The sequence below is a fragment of the Pipistrellus kuhlii genome, unplaced genomic scaffold (assembly GCF_014108245.1).
Source record: "Pipistrellus kuhlii isolate mPipKuh1 unplaced genomic scaffold, mPipKuh1.p scaffold_m20_p_6, whole genome shotgun sequence".
Classification (NCBI taxonomy): domain Eukaryota; kingdom Metazoa; phylum Chordata; class Mammalia; order Chiroptera; family Vespertilionidae; genus Pipistrellus; species Pipistrellus kuhlii.
The window spans coordinates 33972478-33994403 of record NW_023425562.1 but is presented as its reverse complement, the minus strand read 5'-3'; the positions used below and the strand labels follow the sequence as shown (position 1 = coordinate 33994403).

At 38.6% G+C, this 21926-nt stretch overlaps 1 protein-coding gene across 1 annotated transcript in view; it reads right to left on the bottom strand.

The window, feature by feature from the left end:
- The window catches only part of GREB1L (GREB1 like retinoic acid receptor coactivator), a 198644-nt gene that overhangs the window by 53434 nt on the left and 123284 nt on the right, over positions 1 to 21926 (bottom strand). The window contains exons 8-14 of the mRNA XM_036418475.2: positions 18309 to 18431; positions 13627 to 13755; positions 10606 to 10722; positions 9919 to 10038; positions 8768 to 8905; positions 6166 to 6351; positions 1257 to 1583 (exon numbers count right to left, since the gene is read on the bottom strand). Coding sequence (XP_036274368.1) covers positions 1257 to 1583; positions 6166 to 6351; positions 8768 to 8905; positions 9919 to 10038; positions 10606 to 10722; positions 13627 to 13755; positions 18309 to 18431 — 1140 coding nt within the window. The remainder of the gene's footprint in view (positions 1 to 1256; positions 1584 to 6165; positions 6352 to 8767; positions 8906 to 9918; positions 10039 to 10605; positions 10723 to 13626; positions 13756 to 18308; positions 18432 to 21926) is intronic.

The window sequence follows — 21926 nt, the reverse complement described above, 5'->3', positions numbered from 1 at the left end:
CCAGTGAACAAATGTTCCCTGGACATGATTTATAATAGCGAAAATTGGCAACAACTAAAGCATGTAATGATAGGGACCTAGTTAAAGAAATTTCGGCACATCGAAAGATGGAAAATTACACAGCATTTGAAATGACAATTCCAAACATGTTTATAATACGATGTAAGGTGGTAAAGGGAGAAAAAAAATGACATATCTTATGTTTCTAAGTGTGAAAACGTACCAGACCTTTGTTTAAAGGCTAGGGAGGAAAAACCTTTAAAAATTGTGTTTTCATGCTTTTCTTTATGATGAACATCTGTCTTAAAATATAAACTTATGCCCTAACGGGTTTGGCTCAGTGGATAGAGCGTTAGCCTACGGACTGAAGGGTCCCAGTTTCAATTCTGGTCAAGGGCATGTACCTTGGTTGCGGGCACATCCCCAGTAGGGGGTGTGCAGGAGGCAGCTGGCCAATGTTTCTTTCTCATTGATGTTTCTAACTCTTTATCCCTCTCCCTTCCTCTCTGCAAAAAAATCAATAAAATACGTATTTTTAAAAAATATAAACTTATGCTGTTAAGTTGATTTTATAAATAAAAAACAAAAAGTCCTAATGTATTACATTTTCTGAAAGAGACATGTATCATGGAGATATGGGAAGGCAGGTTTTGCCAAAGTGAGGGGGTCTTGGTCTCTTTGGTGGAAAGAGCTGAGAGCCACTCCCTAGAGGAGAAAAGCAAATTTAGTCCAAACGGCCACTCAGGATGGTTCCTGATAGAAAAGCAGCATAAGAAGCAAAAATACATTTTGTAATGTACCAACTTTCTGAACCATTTACCGAGAGTCAACAGTACAATATTAAATATCCTCTTCGGCGAGGAGGTGAATACATGAGCTAAGTTCCTGGCAAATCTGATTCACTGGCTTAGCCACCTGTGGCATGGCATTATCACATGCCAGAGTGATAACATTTCCAAAACTTTTTAAGAAGAGAAGTTACATGAGACAAGGGTATCTGTTACGAGGGTATGCTTTGAAATAATGCTCCCACAACCAGCTGACAGGGACACCAGCCAACGCGAGGCCTACAAAAATCTGATCTGAGGAGTTAAGGAGAAGTTAAAATTAGGAGGAAGAGCCCCAGTGGGAGCACTTAATCAGAGATTAATTGCATGAATACCTGAAACAGTCAATAGCTATTTTTTCAAAAAATTAAAGGATCGAATGAGCGGGTTAAAACACACACACACAACACAACAAGAAACATTACTCACCTAATACTACCACACAGAATTCATTTCCTCTGATTTTCGATGCACAAATTGCCACCACATAATCTGGTAGCCTTTGGTAGTGTCTCATTTCACTGAGAGTCCTCAATGTCTCTGAAATGCCCTCTGCCAACGAGTTCTGGGTCACAATCACATGAACCAAGTCTTGAGACACGCTGGCAATTAACCTCGCCAGCCAGGGGAGTTGGCCTGGCGACACAGGTGTACACTGAGCGCCCATCTGCAGGGCTCGCTCTCTCAGAGTAAATTCCTGCATAGCTTTCAGCATGATTTGCTCAAATTCTTCCCTGAGAGGTATCTGATCAGGACCTAAATTGAAGAGAATTAGATTTAAAAAAAAAATCACAGCTATTAAAGACAGACATGAACATGCAATCCTTTTAAGCCCACCATACATACTCCAACTGTCAAATAAGCTTTTTCCTGTAGTGGCCACAAGTATAGAGGCCCTGTTAACCGTTTTCCATTGTGAAGTTACCATCTCTCTTCTCTGCCTGCATCAATGTTTTTTATATGTCTTATTGATTTCAGAGAGAGGAACGATGAGGGAGAGAGAGAGAGAAACATCAATGATAAGAGAGAATCATCAATAGGCTGCCTCTTGCATGCTCCCTCAATCCCCTGGGGATCGAGCCCTCAACCCAGGCAGGTGCCCTGACAAGGAATCGACCCATGACTTTCTGGTTCATGGATAGATGCTCAACCCCATTGGATGGGCTACTCAATATGTATTTTTTTAAATGCAGGGTTTTGTTCTCCTTTATTCTGATCTTGATATCTTTAAAAGAGGTTGTACTCAGACGTAGTATTAATTCTATTGTACGCTTTTGGAGATGGTCACTGAAAGTGGCATATTGCCTAACCTATGAAAGTTGGCATTACGCAAATGGTTAATGAATAATGAAGTAAGAAGCTAACCTGTTGATATTCTATAACCAACCTTAGGCTTCACTCCTTTCTCATTGTATTCATAGGTATTATGTAAAAACACTTTCACGTATTGCCTCTATCCCTAATTTTGAGAATACTGTCCATAGGAAAATGAAGTTTAATTCTTTTCACTCCCAGTTTACATTTAGGCAGTCCCACACGTTCCTCAGATAGAGAATGCTCTCATCATCTAGTTATTCCCCCGGTTTTCTTGGTTGCTAACTATGGCATGCAGCCTTTCCCACCACCGTGGCTGTGGCTATGCTTCTGCGGGTGACCTGTGGCCTCTGGAATTAGGAGGATTCTGCTTCTCTTATTCTCTTTAGAAACTCAACTAGACTTCAGGACAAAATAAACAAGTCAATGTTTGGCATCCAAATGACACAAATGAATTTCTACATTTAGTTTAAATTAAAACCAATGAGACTATGTTCACTTCTGCTATTCCGTCTTTGTTGTTTGTTTGTTCTTTTCTGTGCAGAGGTTTGAAACTCAGGCCCTAGTAAACAGATATAGACTCTTCAGAATCTGTGAGATCAGACAATGGTTTCAGAACTCAGGGGTAATAGTCCTTGTGAAAAAAAAAAGTAGAAATAAGGGACTGATTTTTGTAGGAGAAGGAGGCATCGTCAGTGAGTCAAGAGTTGAAGTGGCCTACCTGTACCTTTCCATCTTCTCTGGGGAAGTAAGAAAATGAAGGTTTAGTGATACTTTTAGGGTAGAAAAATTAAACAAAATATTACATGTTTTAAAAATAAACAATTTTAATCGGGGAAAACAGTTTTTCCAGGATTGGCTGGAAGCCAGAGGAAAGTAGGGGGGAGAAATCCTAACAGACAGATTTTTCTCTTCTCTGCTTGGAAAGAGGGCCAGGAAACGACAAAGCTCACATTGTGTTTATGTTTCCCTTGTCCTCCCCAATCAGTTTATAGCGGGATGTGGATGCCTTCTTGTCACCTGATCTTTATCAAATTAGCATCATGATTAGTGGTCACTAGGTACACAGTTGGTAGTGAGCTCAAAGGGAAGAGGTTTGCATTGACTGTGAAAGGAAATCCCAGGGAATAACTAGGTGATGAGAGCCTTCTCTAGCTGGGGGAAGTCAGAGTCTGTCTAAATCTAAATTGGGAGTGAAAAGAATTAAACTTCATTTTCCTGTAAACAGTATCCTCAAAATTAGGTATAGAAGCAATACATGAAAGTGTTTTTATGTAATACCTGTGAATATAATGAAAAAAGAGTGAAACGAAAAGTTGATTATAGTATACCAGAGAAATGACGGCTTAAACTGTCTCCAATTTCCCCATTGCCTCTCATAGACACCCTGAAGGCTCAGAGGCCTGGTTAATAGGTGTGTCCATAAGACTCACTCCAAACTGTGATTAACAAATTCAATTAGGCAGCATAATTAAATCCAAATATTGAGGCATTCTGGGAAAATAAAATCACTGAATATGTTCATAGCATTCTTCATGGCCTTAAAACTCACTTTTATAGAGTTTTGGCTGAATTACTATTAGGAATTGGGAAATGGAAAAATGTATCCAAGTTTCAATGAGGTAAGAGACTTCTAAAAGTAAAATGCCTTGCTTCCAATCACCTCCCATTATTTCATCCTCAGCCTTTACAGCTAAATTGCAGGAGCCTTTCCTCTACCTTTCACAAATTTGATAATAGAATTTGTTCCTTTAAGTGCTGATCTCCAGTAACTCAGCTTAGTTCCGGCGTCAGCTCTGATGGCTTTTCAGATAGAACTACTTTAATAGGAAGAGACCAGGTTCCAGCAGACTCGGCCATCCCAGGATCTCTGGATTTGCTGATTTCACTATCTACCTCAAATGATTTTCAGATTGTGAAATAACAGAGATTTTTTTTTTTTAAAGTGACTGTAGCAGAAAGGCCTGCTCTTTCTGAAGAATCTTGCTTTTCTTCCTGTTACCTCTAAGTAACTGAACCATCAAAACTTTAGATTTGCTTTTATAAATTTGGATTTACTTTTCAAAATGTCTATCTATAATCTACAGCATATGTGAAAATATTATTGCTCCCTTTTTCAAAACTTCGAAAGGCAAAAATATTTTTCAGTGACTCCAGAAGAGTTAGTTGTTGAGAAGAAGCAATGTTCCAAAGTACACAATTAAAAAAAAAAAAAGAAGGAATTGCTATTCATCTTGCACATTAGAAGATGTAGTTAATTGGCCGAAACCGATTTAGCTCAATGGATAGAGCGTCGGCTTGGGGATTGAAAGGTCCCGGGTTCGATTCCGGTCAAGGGTATGTACCTTGGTTGCGGGCATATCCCCGGTAGGGGGTGTGCAAGAGGCAGCTGATCGATGACTCTCTCTCATCGATGTTTCTAACTCTCTCTTTTTCCCTTCCTCTCTGTACAAAATCAATAAAAATATATTAAAAAAAGGGAAAAAAAGAAGATGTAGTTAATTGGCTATAAGTAAAAGCTAGAGAGAACTCATCCTGCAGGGTGAAGAAAAGTTTTATCTGATTGAATGAAAATTTTCCTTTTTTTTTTTTAAGGTAAGAGCTTTTAGTTATTTAAGGGAAGACATTTTTGTTTTGATCATTTAGTTCACTTGGTTAACTAAGATTTTTAAACTATTATTAAGACTGGAAAAAAAAATGCTATCCTGATTGCCTTGGTTTGTTAAACTAGCATTACTCTATTTGTCCTTGTTTTACTGATTCTGGATATATCTAAAGCTCATTTTAATCTTGGAATACAGTCAAAAGTCTGTGCGTACAAATTAAAATTATGACACCAAATGGGCTGCAGACATAGGTGGTTTTTATTATTTTATTACCCACTAGTAAGCACAATTTATCATGGAAGTGGCTCAGAGATATCTGAAGCCTCACAAGTTTCAAAAGCCCGTGCCAAAGCCATTCCCAGGTCAAAGCAGGTCTTTGAGCTCCCAGGGCACCAAGGGGTGCAGGCAGGAATGCTAGCTGATACCCCAAAAACCAAATCTGGCCTGATGAAGCTTTCTTTTGCTTTTTACACTGTTGAGCCCAGTGTGTATTATTCAACACAAAAATATTTTTAAATATGAAAATAATTCACAAAAGTGCAGATAAAAATTTTTAGATGTAACTTTACACCTTGAACATCTTCGTAAGTAAATCAGTGGCTTGAAGTCCTAGTGTGAGTATATAATTAGGCTGCATGTTAGATGGCCTACTGCAGTTTGCAAAATAAAAGACATTGCAATGTAAATGATGCTGAATCACTGTAGTATTGTCAAAGCACCTGCATACACCCACTGCGGGGCTCAGAGGAATTATCAAATAGAGGAAGTGAAGGGTTCATGACCTATGTATCCCTCTTACCCTAAAGCCTAGAGAGCCTTCTAAGGAGGTCTAGTTACTACCTCAAAGAAGGAAAAAAGCACTATGGGGCTACATCAAAGAGATATAGCTAGGAAAGAAAAAAATGGGTGTAGGGATGGTGGATAAACAAGATAAAAAAAGACTAAATGGAAAACTGAAAAATAATTTTCAATGGCTACATTTGCATTCCAGACGGAAGCTGCATTTTCAGAAAGGTCATTTGGCCAAGGAGGGGTGCTCAGGCCTCAGCCCTTTGAGGTTCTGTCATTAAATACTTTGGAGACTTCAGACCCTTTATGAGACTGGACACTAGGTGGAGCAATTTACCTCTCCTAGGACTCAACCAAAGCGAAGAACAAGGGATGCTACATCTGAGAGAAACGGGGAAGAAAGGAAAAGGAAATAGGCAAAGGATGGAAAGGGGGTAAAATGAATAGAAAAGAAATGGAGGAGAGGAAAGGGAAAGTCACCGAGAACTGAAGGAAAAGATTGTTAAAAGTGAAAGAGGGAAAGTAAGAGATAGGCAGTATGTGAGAAAGGGGAGAATAAAAGGAAAAAAAGTATGTCACAAACAGAAATAAAAATTGTCAACATCAAGTGATTCTTGAAAATAACTTACCTAGCCGCACAAGATACTGTATTGTCAGAAGAATCATGTTTTCCACACTCAGCAGCTGGCTGCCAGTCAACCCTAATTGTTCCATATCTTTGTTGTCCAACTGTGGAATCTTGTAGCAATTCACCAGCAGAGGGCTCACAACGATGTCACCAACATTTCCATAGAAATAGGGTAAAGTGCCATAGCCTGCTCCAACAGAAGCAGGTTAATAAAGTTCAATCATTCCGAGATTCAATCAGATACACTTGCTCAACTAGGATAAATAATGCTTAACAAAGTCCTCTACTCTCTGAAATGGCTACCATACAAATCACTCAAGTATATCAATCCTAGGGAATTCATTCAGATGCATGCTCCTAATTCTATCCTTATGTTAAACCAGATAAATAGGAAGCAAAATACTAAAAAAATTATAATATCCCTGTTTCTCACAGAAAGGAAATGTTAATATTTCTGCCATAAAGGATTGATGAGAATTTACAAAGTATCTCTGTATCTTTTGTAAAATAGCAAGAATAAAATATTTCCCCATAAAATTCCTAATCAAGTTTCTTTTCAGGAAAGTCGGAAAAGAAACAAACTATGATAACCTGTGTCACTTATGAAGGCTTCCCTTGAAAATTTTTTAGTTCATTGATCAACAGCAATATTCCACCTTTCACTGGTTATTGGAGGTTCCACTCCTTTTGCTATCCCAGCTACTTTTAAAAATATGTATATATTTAATTGATATTTTTTTTATAGAGAGGAAGGAGAGGGATAGAGAATTAGAAACATCGATAAGAGAGAAACATTGATCAGCTGCCTCCTACACACTGCCTACTGGGGATGTGCCCACAACAAAGGTACATGCCCTTGACCAGAATCGAACCTGGGACCCTTCAGTCTGCAGGTTGACGCTCTATCCACTGAGACAAACCAGTTAGGGCAATCCTAGCTACTTTTATGTTCTCTTTCTAATGTCAATTAACAGTCTCAAATTATCTTAGAAGTAGGTAGGACAGCTGAAACCGGTTTGGCTCAGTGGATAGAGCGTCGGCCTACAGACTGAAAGGTCCCAGGTTTTATTCCGGTCCAGGGCATGTACCTTGGTTGCGGACACATCCCCAGTAGGGGGTGTGCAAGAGGCAGCTGATTGATAATTCTCTCTCATTGATGTTTCTAACGCTCTATCCCTCTCTCTTCCTCTCTGTGAAAAATCAATAAAATATATATTTTTTAAAAAGAAGTAGGTAGGACACAAATGTTGAAATATACACTGAGTGGCCAGATTATTATTATCTCTGAATGCATAATATTCTGGCCACTCAGAGTGTGTGTGTGTGTGTGTGTGTGTGTGTGTGTGTGTGTGTGTGTATATATATGTTGGAGGTCTGGTGCATGAATTCCTGCAAGGGTAGGGTCTGGCCAGCCTGGCCAGGGGTAGGGGACATGGGCAGTTGGCCGGCCTGCCTGCTGGTTAAACTCCTGGTCGAGGTGACAATTTGGATATTAGTTTTTTTATTATATAGGATATACACTGAGTGGCCAGATTATTATGGGTTCAGAAATCCTAATAATCTGGCCACTCAGTGTATATCCTGTTTTGGTGGTGTGGTCGGAAGGACAGTCCCTCTGTGACTTTTTCTAAAAGGCAGACACAAAGTGTCCTCAAGGCTTAATAGCATTATGCATGCAACTCAAAAGCTCAATAAGAACTTACTGACATATGGGATTTAAATAACTGGGATTTCCCCCAGTGGCTACAGGTCTAGGATCAGTGGATAGGGAAGCATGGTACAGTGTAGGGCTTGAAATAAAACCATTCATGCCAGTAGGCTCAAGCCAGTTTGCAAGGAACAGACAGCACTTCACGTAGACATATCCTAAATCCGTAATGGGGATTAAACATCCTTCTGTTAAGTCCCAAAGGTAAAGCAGGCAGTCTCCTTCTCGTCTAGGCTAGCCCCCAAATGAGAGGACTTCTGAGTGGGTATGAAAGGCACGAAGTTGGTCTCAGAATCTAGGGACCCCTACATGTCTATGCCTCCACGTATAGACAGCTTGGGATGAGTCAGACCCCTTAAGGTAAGATACTGATTCACAGATGCTTCCCCATCTACCACTCTGGGAGCTCTCGGTTGTCCTGAATGGAATCTATTAGCTGGGTCAGCTTGTTTCTTTCCTCTGTGGTCTGTCTCCCTTTATCTGAAAAGTCCCCTTCCCTGTCTTGTCCACTCTTGCCCCCTCTTCAGGATCTAGCTGAAATATGACCTCTGAGAAGTTTTCTCAGACTCTTCTGCAGACAGAGTTAAGCTCCCTCTCCTCTGAGCTCTTGCAGTTCTTGCTTGTGAACCTCTACCAGCTCAAGTATCCTAGAGTGTTGTAATTGTCATTTTCATGACAGACTCCCTCACTATCCGGTGTTCCTTGTGGGCCCAAAGACTGCCTTATTCCCAATGTCTAGTCACACATTTAGTATAGCATGGAGCTGACCAACAAAAGCTGAAAGAATCAATAACCTGATAAATCCATTAATGAGCACATAATGTACAAACAATGCAATGGAGAAGCACTCCTAAATTCTAGCTGACACAGACAATTTGAAATTCCTTTGTCTTACCTATCAGAATTACTGGTCTAATGCCTGAGTTACTTAGCAGGTTTTCAGGTACAATTACAGTTTCCCCTGCAGGAATGGGTCGAGGCTGTAAAATTCCAGTTAATGGAGTCTGTGGAACTGGGGCAGATAGAAGGGACTCTGAAAAAAAAGTAGTTTGACAAGAAGGATTAGATATAAAAGCTAAAGGCAATACAATTAAAATAAATGTGGTATTAATACAAGTTTTAGAAGTCTAATGGTTTATTGATGCTTTCTTCATTACAGTAATTCATGCTTATTGTATAAAATTAGAAGTGAGAAAAACAAAAGGAAAAAAATTTAACAATTATCACATTATCTGGAGATAACTATTATTTAGCATTTTTGGTAGTTTTTCCTTATAGGAAGTCTTTTGGATTCTGTTTTGTATTTTATCTCTCCCCATCAGAATATCAAGGCATATCTTCTCATTATAAAAAGTTGTAAAAGTATAGAAAAGTGTGAAGATCAACTCATCATTAATCAGTACTACCTATAGGCAACTGCAGTAATACAGTGGCACGATTCTTTGTGTATATAGCTACATCTCTCTGTATTATTTAAAATTATTTATTTCAACAAATTTAAATTTTAAAAGAACTACATCTACATCTTAGAACTGGTATATTTACATTTGTCTATGTTTAGTATGGCAAGGTAGATGAGCATTTGAACATCTAACCATAAGCACATATGGCCACACCTTAGGTTAAAGAACCAGTTGGTATTTTAGGATCCTAGTCAAAGACTGAACCATCCAGGCTAGAAATAGGTATGGGACACATAAGGAACCAGATCATTGAAGGACATATCTAACACTACTGCTGGCAAAAGCAAGTTCACTTGTGTTATAAGTTGGTGGGTTGGTGGCATCATGTCCTATGTAGAAAAGAATGGCTTGTCAAAACCATGACTAAACCAAAGCCAGATGGTGACTTAAGATCTGTTGTGGTAACACATGTGCTTCTAGTGAAGGTGGATGTGATGGGGCCACATGTGAGGTACTATCAATAGTATTGGAAATAATGGCTGGCTAAGGAAATTTATCTTCAAGGGTGCAGGGAAAGAACAAGAGTAGGAGACACTCTGCTAATTCAATAAAACTTGAAACTGATCGTCTGTTGAAGTCTTACCAGTTCTTGAAAGGGGGCGAACTGTAGGAACAGGCACAACGGAACCAGGTTGGGGGACAGGCGACCCAGGGTACCATCCCCGGTGGCGTTTCTTTGGTGGCCCAGAAGTGAACATGGTAGCTGAAGGCAAAAAAGAAAGAAAGATGAGCCTTATCTTAGTAGTAGAAGGAAGGAAAGAAGCTAGAGAAACCTTAAATCTGATTATACTTAGAAAGTATAAGCCACTCTTCTAGAAGCAAAGGTAAAATTAGGAAAAGCCACACTAACAATTCCACTTATCATCTGTATGCTGTTGTACAATGTAGAGTTTTACCCAGATCACTTCATTTCATTCTGTCAACATCCCCGTGAGGTTGTAGGACGCTTATGTTGTTATACTCGTTTTGTAGATGGTGAAAGGAAGGCTCAGACTTGCCCAGCGTCACAATAGAGAGGAAAGTCCGTGGTTTTCCAAGACACTTCCTTATACATAGGTTTCAGCATTATTTCCTAGGTAAGTGCTCATTCTGTATATTCACCAAGATATTTAATCATTTCTGGTTACACCAATCATAAAATTTTAAAATAGTGCATGAGAAGCTAAGAAAAATCCGAAAGTACACTATCAGATAATTCATCATTCCAAACTCTGTAGCACTTGATTATTCTTCCATAATTAGGTTGCATTATTTCAAAACTCGATTGTACCTTGGTCTCCTGATGCATAGCTAGGTCTTGGTGACAAAGGGTAATTCCCTGGGCGGGCTTGAGCAGAGCTGGGTGTACTGCTCTTCCCTCCTTGGCTAGTGTTTCCATTGGCAGCATCTGTAAGACACAAGAGTAAACACTCAGAGTAGAGGCTGGGCAGGAAGGACACTGCTCTCTGTGATGCTGCAACCATGTGATAAACCTCACACTCTAGGATTGAAAAGAATCTCACTGACAGGATAGCCCAGTTAAATACAACCATCAGAGTAATAATAACTTCAGCAAAAGGAAATATCACCTAAAAATCATCTTCTAGGACTCCAAGAGGTCTTTTAGAATCATTTTCAGTGAAATCTTTGGAGATAGTAGGTAGAAGAAAACTTTTTTTTTAACTTTATATTATGAAAAATTTCAAACATATATGAAAGTAGAGAGAATCCTATATAATAAAAGCCTAGGTGGTGTCATGCCCTCGTGTGACGTCACCACAAGATGGCCACTACAATATGGCCTGCAGGGGAGGGCAGTTGGGGGTGACCAGGTTGGCAGGGGAGGGTAACTGGGGGCAACCGGGCCTGCAGGGGAGGGCAATTAGGAGTGACCAAGTCATCAGGGGAGGGCAATTGGGGGTGACCAGGCTGGCAGGGAGCAATTAGGAGGCAATCATGCTGGCAGGCAGAAGTGGTTAGGGGCAATCAGGCAGGCAGGTAGGCAGGTGAGCTGTTAGGAGCCAGCAGTTTTGGATTGTGAGAGGGATGTCCAACTGCTGGTTTAGGCCCGATCCCTGTGGGCCTGGTTGTCAGACATCCCCCATGGGGTCCCAGATTGGAGAGGATACAGGCCAGTCTGGGGGTCCCCCCTCCCATGCACAAATTTCATGCACCAGGCCTCTAGTAGTATAATAAACTTCATACCCACACCCAGCTTGAACATTTATCAACACTTTCTATCTAGTCGCCTCATTCCACCTACACACATACATGCTCTGGATTATTTTGAAGCAAACTCCCTTATATCATTTCATCCATAAATACTTCTACATGTGCTTCTAAAAGAAAAGAACTCTTAACAAACAACTGTAATATTATTATATTTAAAATGAACAATGATCAATAATTCCTTAATATCAAATATTCCACCAGTATACACATTTCCCCAATTATCTCACAAATGTTTTTCTACAATTGGTTTGTTCAAACTGGGATTCAAAAAAGATCCACACATTGAATTTAGTTGTTCTGTCCCTTAAACTTCTTTTAATATATCGAATTCCACTTCTTTTTCTTTTTTACAATTGCTAAAAACCTTGCAGAATTTCTCATTTTTTGGATTTTGCTTATTGGATATCCATGGTGTCACTTAACATTTCATCTATTTCTTATAAACAAATCATTAGATATAAAGGCTTGCTCAGATTAGGGTTTGATTTATTTTATGAGAGTATCTCATAAGTACTGTTGTCCTAGTCTACTTCCATCAAGGGGCATAGAATGGCTGGTTTTCTCTTCTGATGTTTCATGAGGTTCAAGAGTTGTTAGGCTAATTCTTGAATTGTAAAGTTGTTCATCAGCCTTTCTTCTGATAGTTTTAGCAACCATGAGATTACTGCCAAGATCCATAATTTCATTAAATTTTTAATACTGCAAAAAATTTGGATCCAGTTTATTCAAATCTATAATCTAACCTGGATAAATTGTGATGCCTAACTTGGAAAGTTTTCTCCTTATTCTTCTTCTACCTTGCTAATCATATTCTCAAAAGAATAATACATTGAAATTCTTTTAGGGTTCTATACTTAGTTCATAGCTTGCCTTACCCTACATTACTCCTTGGCTGATACTATTTACTCTGGTGATTTTAATTACATGTGGATGGCTCAACTTTATACTATAGGATCAGTTCTGATTTCCCCCATGACAAATTAAATGGCTGTTGAACAGCTCTTCACTTGAATGCCTCATGGGTGTCTCAAACTCAACATATCCAAAATCAAATTACAATCTCCTCCAGGGGAACCTGCCTTTTTTTTTCTGTATTCCTTGTCTCAAGCAATGGCACCAGCATTAGCCCAGAAAAATGGACGTAAACCAAGACCCCTTTTGCTTCATTCTCACTTTAATCAGTCAAGTTCTAATGATTTTTTTTCCTGAGTAGTTCTCCAATCCGTCTCCTCTTCTCCAACCTATTATTACCCTGGTTAAGGACCTCATCATTTCTCATTTAGATTACTGAAATGACCTCCAACTAATTTTCCTACCACTTGTTTTCTTGGCTGCCAAAATGATCTAGCTCACGTTCAAATATGACCAGGTCACTCCTCTGTTCCACAAGTAAAATTCATGCTTCTCAGTCTGGTGTCCTGTGACCTTTCCCCTGTCTACCACTTACTCGCCTCCTGCCACTCCCTGAGTTTTACATTTTATGGTTCTAACAATTCCAAACTGCTTAAGTTCCTGCACACTTTCCTATGCTGCCTCTTTCCTTTCCTTTTCAAGCTTTGCTCTGAATTTTAAATGTCTTTCCAGAATTTATTTGTATAGTGACTGTTTCCTCATAGTTCAAAGACCAAGCTCCTCCAATAACCCATTCTTGATTAGTCCCAAAAATGCTGGGTTAAAACCCATTTTCTGTGCTCCCCTAGCATATTGTTATATTTACTGCAGTACACTGACAATTACTTCTTATGGGTCTATCTCCCTTGCTAGATTATAAGTATAATCAGAGTTCAGGGATTGAGCCTAATTTATCTTTGTACCCCCAGTTCCTCATCAAAACAGGTTGAATGAAATCAAGCTTCTCTGTCTCTCCTGTGTGTCAAATGCCATTCTTTGACTCTTCTGGTTGGAACATAGAGAACACAAGATTTGTATAATGATACATTATTATAGACAGCACCACTTCTGTTTTCAATTGGCAAAGAAGCAGCTTCTGTTTTCTTCTACCAAGTTGTCAATTAAATTTCACACACATCCTCAATAGACTATATATTTACCAAAGAAATATAAGTGAGGAAAACATCACCTGCAGCATAAGTCTTCCCTACAACCTGCAAAGATAAAGCCAGTGGCTTCACAACGTTCTTATTCCGAGTCAGGTCCTGAGCTCCACTTAAATTGATTGCAGAATTAGCTGGGCTGAGAATTGGTGAATCTTTAAAATGAAAGAGGTTGTTCAAATTAGCAGCCATTTAAATATGCAGGAAGGAAATTAATTAAATAAAAGTGAGGTGAGAGAAAGCAGATTATACAATTTCAGTTTTTTTCCTTGACCCATTATAGAAAAGTCAATGTTTCTTTTTTCAGGTTTTCTTTTCTATGTGTTTAACAAACACTCACTAGAAGTTACTATGGGCTGGGCACTAGTATAATAACTTTAAATATATCACTTCACTTAATCCCTATTAAAACTCAATTAGGAAGGTATTATTACATTAAATAGTGATAGTCATTTAACTTGATTAAAGGCATTTGAGTACAAACCCCAAATCCCTGACTCTACTCTAGCATAACAGCTTAATCAAAACACACAAGAAAATATCAAAGGGGGCTGTTAAAACTCTGAGAGTTTTGGGGAAAAACACTCTGAAAACCAGGATACTGATGGTGCTACGCTAGAAATTATCTTAAAAATTAGTATTCATACCACAAAATGATTCCTCAGACATTTAATCGGTATTTCTCATAAAAATTCAAAAGACTTAAATGGTCCTCAACTGACTCAGAAGAGTTAATGTGCCTCTCTAAGGGCTCGATTCACCACTAGGGAATAGTTTTATGGTCTATTATCCTATATAATAAAAGCCTAATACGCTAATTGTCCAGTAGTCCATTCAACCAATCAAAGCACAATATGCTAATGATATGCTAAGGCCACTCAACCACTTGCTATGATGTGCACTGACCACCAGGGGGCAAACGCTCTGACAGGTAGGATAGCTTGCTGCTGGGGTCTAGCCGATTGGGACTCAGTGAGAACCAGACACTCCCAGGAGCCCTCCGTCATCCCTCTCTGGCTATCATTATGGTTTTGATTTGCATTTCCCTAATGACTAATAATGTTGAATACCTTTTCATGTACTTATTAGCCCTTTGTACATATACATCCCTTGAAGAAAATGTCTATTCCAAATTATTTGCTTATATCTGATTGAATTGTCACCATTTACTGAGTTGTAAGATTTTTTGTAAATTCTGGATACAAATCATTTATTAAGTATTTGTTTTGAAAATGCTTTTTCTTAGTCTGTTGCTTGTCAATCACCTTAATAAAGTGTTTTTAAGTGTAAAAGTCTTGAATTTTGATGAGATCCCTTTTATCAATTTTCTGAAAATAAATAGTTAGACTTACAGTCAATGGATTTTTGACAAATGAAATTCACTGATAAGTCTGTTCAAAGATGCTACTGAAATAATTGAATATCCATATGCAAAAAGATGAACTTAGATGTTCACCTCAGGTCATACACAAAAATTAACTCAAAATGGCTCACAGACATTAACACAAGAGATAAAATAATAAAGCTTTTAGAAGAAAACATGAAATAATATTTCAAAATCTTGGGTTAGATTTTTTCCATCTATTCTTGAATTCTTGTTCAGATTAAACACAATACATCCCTGTGTGTGTGTGTGCGCGCGCGTGCGCGCATACCGTGTGTGTATAAAGTAGGCATATAACTATATAGTCACCTTCAGTCAAAAGAAAAAGTTGTACCTGGCTTGTTGACTAAAGTTTGAATTATCAATGACATAAATATGTTGAAAGAAAAGTATGCAAGGATAAGCCACAAGCCAACCAGAACAGAACATCCAGAGCTTGGCAGGTGGAATTTAAGACAAGGCTGTGTAAATAGCCAGTAATCCCCTCTTTAAATAACTATGCAGTGGGTATGTGCTTACATTTCATGCTAAGAAACGTTTATTAGAGGCAGCCACTGATTGCAGATTAAGAAAGCAATCTTCTGTATTAGGATAACTTTTTATCAGCTAAGGAGATGCTGCATCCTCTAATATTTGTAATGATTTCAAAATGTTAACATAAAATTCTTACACTCTATTATTTTCAACATATATAAGAAGAAAGAAATTACTGTTGAAAATTGTATAAACATAATTCATTAATGAAGAAAGTTTTAGATGAAAGCCTCCTTTTTAAAGGCACTTTCTTCTATTAAATTCTCTAGATTGCACCTAAAATTATTAAAAGCTAATTTCATGGTCAAATGGCCACTTTCCCCACCAGAAGGAAACACAAGAATATTGGCATAGATCTTGGCAGCTTGTGTTCACTGTGAGTCAGTCAGTGACTTGCCTGTGTCTCTTCATGGCTAATCGACAGAGCCTTTGCCAAAGCCTGAATCTTGGTTTCCTCTATTTCGGAGCAACATTTTTTTTCAAAACATATTTCTTGATATAGAGTCATGTGTTGCTTAATGACAGGATGTTCTGAGACATGTGTTGTTAGGAAATTTCATCATTGTGTGAATATCATAGAGTGCACTTACACCTAGATGGTATAACCTATATCTCAGGCTATATTGTATAGACCCGTGGTCGGCAAACTGCGGCTTGCAAGCCACATGCGGCTCTTTGGCCCCTTGAATGTGGCTCTTCCACAAAATACCACGGCCTGGGCGAGTCTATCTTGAAGAAGTGGCCTTAGAAGAAGTTTAAAAAATTTGGCTCTCAAAAGAAATTTCAATCATTGTACTGTTGATATTCGGCTCTGTTGACTAATGAGTTTGCTGACCACTGGTATAGCCTATTGTTACTAGGCTACAAACCTGAACAGCATGTTAGTAATGTACTGAACACTCTAGGAAATTATAGCACAACTAGTGGCCTGGTGCATGAAATTTGTGCATGGAGGGGGAATTCTCTCAGCCCAGCCTGCACCCTCTCCAATTGGGAACTCTTTGGAGGATGTCTGATCACCCCTAAACCCTCTGCCTGCCTGCCTGATAACCCCCAACTGCCCTCCCCTGCCAACCTGGTTGTCCCCAACTGCCCTCTCCTGCTGACTTGATCTCGCCCCCAATTACCCTCCCTTGCTGGCCTGATCTTCCCCCAACTGCTCTCCCCTGCCAGCCTGACCTCAGCCCCAACAGCCCTCCTCTGTTGGCCAATTTGGTTCTGATTGGTCAGTTTCTATGCCAGTCAGTGTCAAAAGCTCTGCCTCCTAGGCAGCCATTGGCTCCTCACAGTTGACACAGATTTGGTTCTGATTGGTCAGTTTCTATGCCAGTCAGCATCTCTGGGCCTATCAATGGGGCCTGGTCAGAAAGGTGGGGCTGATCAGCAGCCCGGTGGAGGCCTGGAGAGAAATGGAGGTGTGGCTGCTGGCCAGACTAGGAGAGAAAGAGAGAGGCAAGTGCTGATCAAATACTGCCACACAGGCTACAGATCAGACCCTGCTTCTCTTTTCAGGCCTCTTTCTGGCCCTGATTTGCAGCCCCCTCAGCAGTCAGTGCTGGGGCACTGAGCCTGCAGCAGAAGCAGTAAGCACTGGAATCGAACCTTAGATACTTCAGTCTGCAGGCTGACTCTCTATCCACGAAGCCAAAACAGCTAGGACAAAAGTTATACTTTTAAAATCCAGAATGAAGTAATCTTAGCTGAATGCAGACACACAGCAAGAAGTGTCCCATATAAAGTGAGCCTTATTATCATTGCTATTATTAACATATTTTAATAATCACTTCCATCTTGAAACAAATAAAAATAATTTATCAGCTCATCAGAATTTCACATAGATTTTAAAGAGGAATGCTAAACAGTGAAATAAATACAGCCTTCTTTTTAACTTGTATGGTTGACTGGATACTGGCAAAACACATATGCTATGAAGTCTGCATATCAGATGAGTAAAATGGTACTTTACAAAATACAAGTGCACTGAAAAAAACTCACAAGTCCTTTAAAAACACTTTCCTTCCTGCCTAAGATATAACCTAGACTTGCTCCTGAATAATTTTCTCAAACACTATCTGCCCTGATCTTTTTGGTTATAGCCCTCCAGCCCTTGCATCACCTGGAAATATTAATTCTCACCTAAAGCCTTGTTCTGACCTCAGGGCCTGGGCCTGTGCAGTCCTCTCTATACTGAAAGAATTTTCAGAGGCCTTAGACTAGTGACTTATCTGCTCGGTATCAGATTGTCCACTCTGCTGATCCTGCTGTGATACTGTAACATAGTTTCAGGCACTAAAATTTTATCTGGTTATTCATATCCAAGCTCCTATCTTGAACCACTAGAAACTAGAACCTGGATTCTTCTGCTATGATCCTCAGTCCTATCCTGGGACCTTACTTTTTATCCCAGTTGGGACAATACACCTTATTTTTGGGCTTAGTTAGAGACATACCCTGGAACTTCTGTCCCCAAAACATGTAACCTGACAGCTATGAGGCAGACTTTCTTATCTGGATTTCCACTTATTGCCTCTAGAAATGGGCCCTATGTTTCAGTTAAATTTCCTGTCAACTATCAGTCCCTTTCTCCATCCTGTCCTAGCACTGGCAGGATTTGGGATTCTGGTCACCCAGAGACTGGCCTATCTCAATGCTGAGTCCTAATTCTAATAGTAACAAGTAATTCATCTCTATTTTAAAACATGTCTGTTCAAACCAGCCAAGAGTAAATTTTAAATGCCTCATTAAATATACATCGACTGTTTGAAATGCCAAAATAAAATGCCCCATTACCTGTCTGAATGAATCCTGATTTGTATCCATTAGTTGTGCCATTTTCTGGGGTCACCGTTGATGATACTGAAGCGTTTGGTTTAATAGAGTGGCAAGTAGCAGAGGATTGTCGGCTTCTACATTCTGAAAAAGAATGAGAGTCACATTATGTGTGGAGGCCCAATATTATGTTAAAACAGGTGACAAGGAGACAATCCATAAAATCTCTAAAATAAATGGCTGCTCCTTAAATGGCAACCACTTTCCTTATTTGAGGTCCCTCTGGCTTTAGTCCTGACTCCAACAGAATGTTCAACATAGTGAACACAATTTGCCTTCCTAGGGCCAGATGTCATGTTCAGAAAACCAAGAAATGGTCACAAAGAATGATCAGAATTTTTAACCCACAGACTAGTTCCCAGGGAAAAAATTACTCATAACCAATATAGTCATACTAATTTTATGGGTAAGACTGAAGTTAAACTATTAATAGTTTTTAAAAATCTAATAAGCTTTTAAATACCAATTAATCTGCTGCCCATGATTTATTTATTTATTTATTTATTTATTTAATAAAAAAATATAGTTTATTGATTTTTCACAGAGAGGAAGAGAGAAGGATAGTTAGAAACATTGATAAGAGAGAAACATTGATCAGCTGCCTCCTGCACACCCCCTACTGGGGATGTGCCCACAACCAAGGTACAGGCCCTTGACTGGAACCGAACCTGGAACCTTTCAGTCCACAAGCTGACGCTCTATCCACTGAGCCAAACCGGTTTTGGCATGCCCAGGATTGATTTAAATGTAGAACAATATCCTGCAGTCAAGCTAGGCTACATTTAACCTTAACTTATATTCAAGAGTGCAAGAAAAAATTAGAAATGTTAAAATTATTATTCTCAGTTCTTATTAAAGGAAATAGGTAGACAATATTCAAGTTGGTTACTGATCATGAAACACCAAGCTTCATTTTAATTAAGCTAATATGGGTCTCTGATACATTTTTAAAAATATATTTTATTGATTTTTTACAGAGAGGAAGAGAGAGGATAGAGAGTTAGAAACATCGATGAGAGTGAAACATCAATCAGCTGCCTCTTGCACACCCCCTACTGGGGGTGTGCCTGCAACCAAGATACATGCCCTTGACTGGAATCGAACCTAGGACCCTTCAGTCCATAGGCCAATGCTCTATCCACTGAGCCCATCCGGTTTTAGCCTCTGATACATTTTAATAATATCTTGTACTGGTTCAGGTAGATAGCAAATGCTATGACAATGTTCTGGACTGCAACTTCCAACAAAGTTATACTATATGTTTTATCATATTAGTCTTGAGATAGCATGTGAAGAAGCTATTTAGTTTGTCATAGTCCCATTCATTTAATTTTGTCTTTATTTCCCATGACTTTGGGGGTCAAATTAATGAAATGTTCTCTACAGCCAAGGTCCATAAGTTTAGTACCTATGTTTTCATCTATAAAATTTACTGTTTCAGGTCTTATATTTAAGTATTTGAATCATTTTAAATTAATTTTGGTACCTGGGGACAAAGTGTAGTTTAGGGCTATTCTTTTGCATATGTCTTTCCAATTTCCCCAGAACCAAATTTGGCTCCTTAGTAAAAAATTATTTGCCCATAAAAATGTGGTTTTATTTCTGGGCTCTCGATTCTGTTCCATTGGTCTGTGTGTCTGTTTTTCTGCCAGTACCATGCTGTTTTGATTATATTAGCTCTGTAGTATAATTTGAAGTCAGATAGTATGATATCTCTAGCTTTGTTCTTTTTTCTCAGGATTGTTTTGGCTATTTGGGGTCTTTTGTGGTTTCATACAAATTTTATGTGTGTTTTTTTCTAATTCTTTAAAAACTGATATTGGGATTTTGATGGGATTGTATTAAATCTGTATATTGCTTTGGGTAATATGTCCATTTTATGTTGATTCTCCCAAGCCATAAATATGGGATATTTTTCCATCCCATCTCCCTTCCCCCAATCTCCTTTAATAATGTTTTTTAGTTCTCAGTAGCGAGGTCATTCACCTCCTTTATTAAGTTTATTCATAGGTATTTTATTCTTTTGGTTGCTATTGCAAAAGGATTTTTTTTTTTCATTTATTTTTTTTCTGAGTTTTCATTGTTATCATATAGGAAAGCAGTGGAATTTTGTACATTGACTTTTGTATCCTTCAATTTTACTATATTTATTGTTTTTATAGTTTTTGGTGAAGTCTTTAGGGATTTGTAGATACAGAATCATGTCATTTGCAAAGAATGATACTTTTACTTGTTCATTACCAATTTGGATGCCTTTTATTTCTTTCTCTTGCCTGATTGCTTTGGCTCAGACTTCCAGAACTATCCTACTTAATGAAAGCCTAATATGCAAATTGACTGATGGCAGAATGACCGGTGGAACAACCAGTGCTATGATGCACACTGACCACCAGGGGGCCGACACTCAACGCAGGAGCTGCCCCCAGCCCACAGGCCCCAGGCCAGCAAAGGCAGGTGCCAGCAGGGGGCCCCCAATTGCCCCGCCAGTGCCAGGCCAGTTGCCCCACAGTTCGGCCCTGATTGCCAGCCAGGCCTAGGACCCCTACCCATGCATGAATTTTGTGCAATGGGCCTTTAATGTTGAATAAGAGTGGTGAGAGTATGCATCTTTGTCTTATTCCTGACGTTTTTAGGAAAAGCTTTCAGTGTTTCCCATTAAGTAGGATATTGGCTGAAGTTTTGTCACATATGATTATTATGTTGAATACTTTTCTTCTATATCTTCTTCTTGATTTTGCATCTATTGATAAAATCATGTGATTTTTATCTTTTGTTTTGCTAATGTGATGTATTCCATTGATTAATTTGTGTATGTTGAACCATCCTTGTGCCTCCAGAATGAACCCCACTTGATTGTGATATTTCTTAAATGTATTATTGGATTCTATTTGCTAGTATTTTTTATAAGATTTTTGCATCTGTATTCATCAGAGATATTGGTTTGTAGTTTTCTCTTTTTTTGCATTATACTTGTCAGGTTTTGGTATCAGGGTTATAGTGGCCTCAAAAAGTATGTTAGAAAGTATGCCTCTTTTAAAAAATTTTTTGGAAGAGTTTGAGAAGATAGGTATCAAATCTTTTTTAAATGTTTTTTGGAATTCACTAATGAAACCACCTGGTCTTGGACTTTTATTTTTTGGGAGACTTTTTATGGTTGTTTCAACTTTCTCACTGTTGATTAGTCTATTTAGAATTTCTAAATCTTCATGAGTCAGTCTAAAAAAGTTATATATTTCTAGGAATTTATCCATTTCTTCCAGGTTATTGAATTTGGTGGCACATGATCTTTCACAGAATGCTAGTATGATCCTTTATATATCTGTGATATCTGTCATAACTTCTCCTCTTTCCTTTCTGATTTATATGAGTCTTTTCTCTTTTTTCCTTAGTGAGTCTAGCCAGGGGTTCACTAATTTTATTAATCTTTTCAGAGAACCAGCTCTTTGTTGAATTAATCTTTTGTATGGTCTTTTTGTTCATCATTTCATTCAATTCTGCTCTAATTTTTATTAATTCCTTTCTCCTGCTGATTTTGGGCTGTTTTTGTTCTTTTTCTCTGCTCCTCTTGGCTGAAGGGAG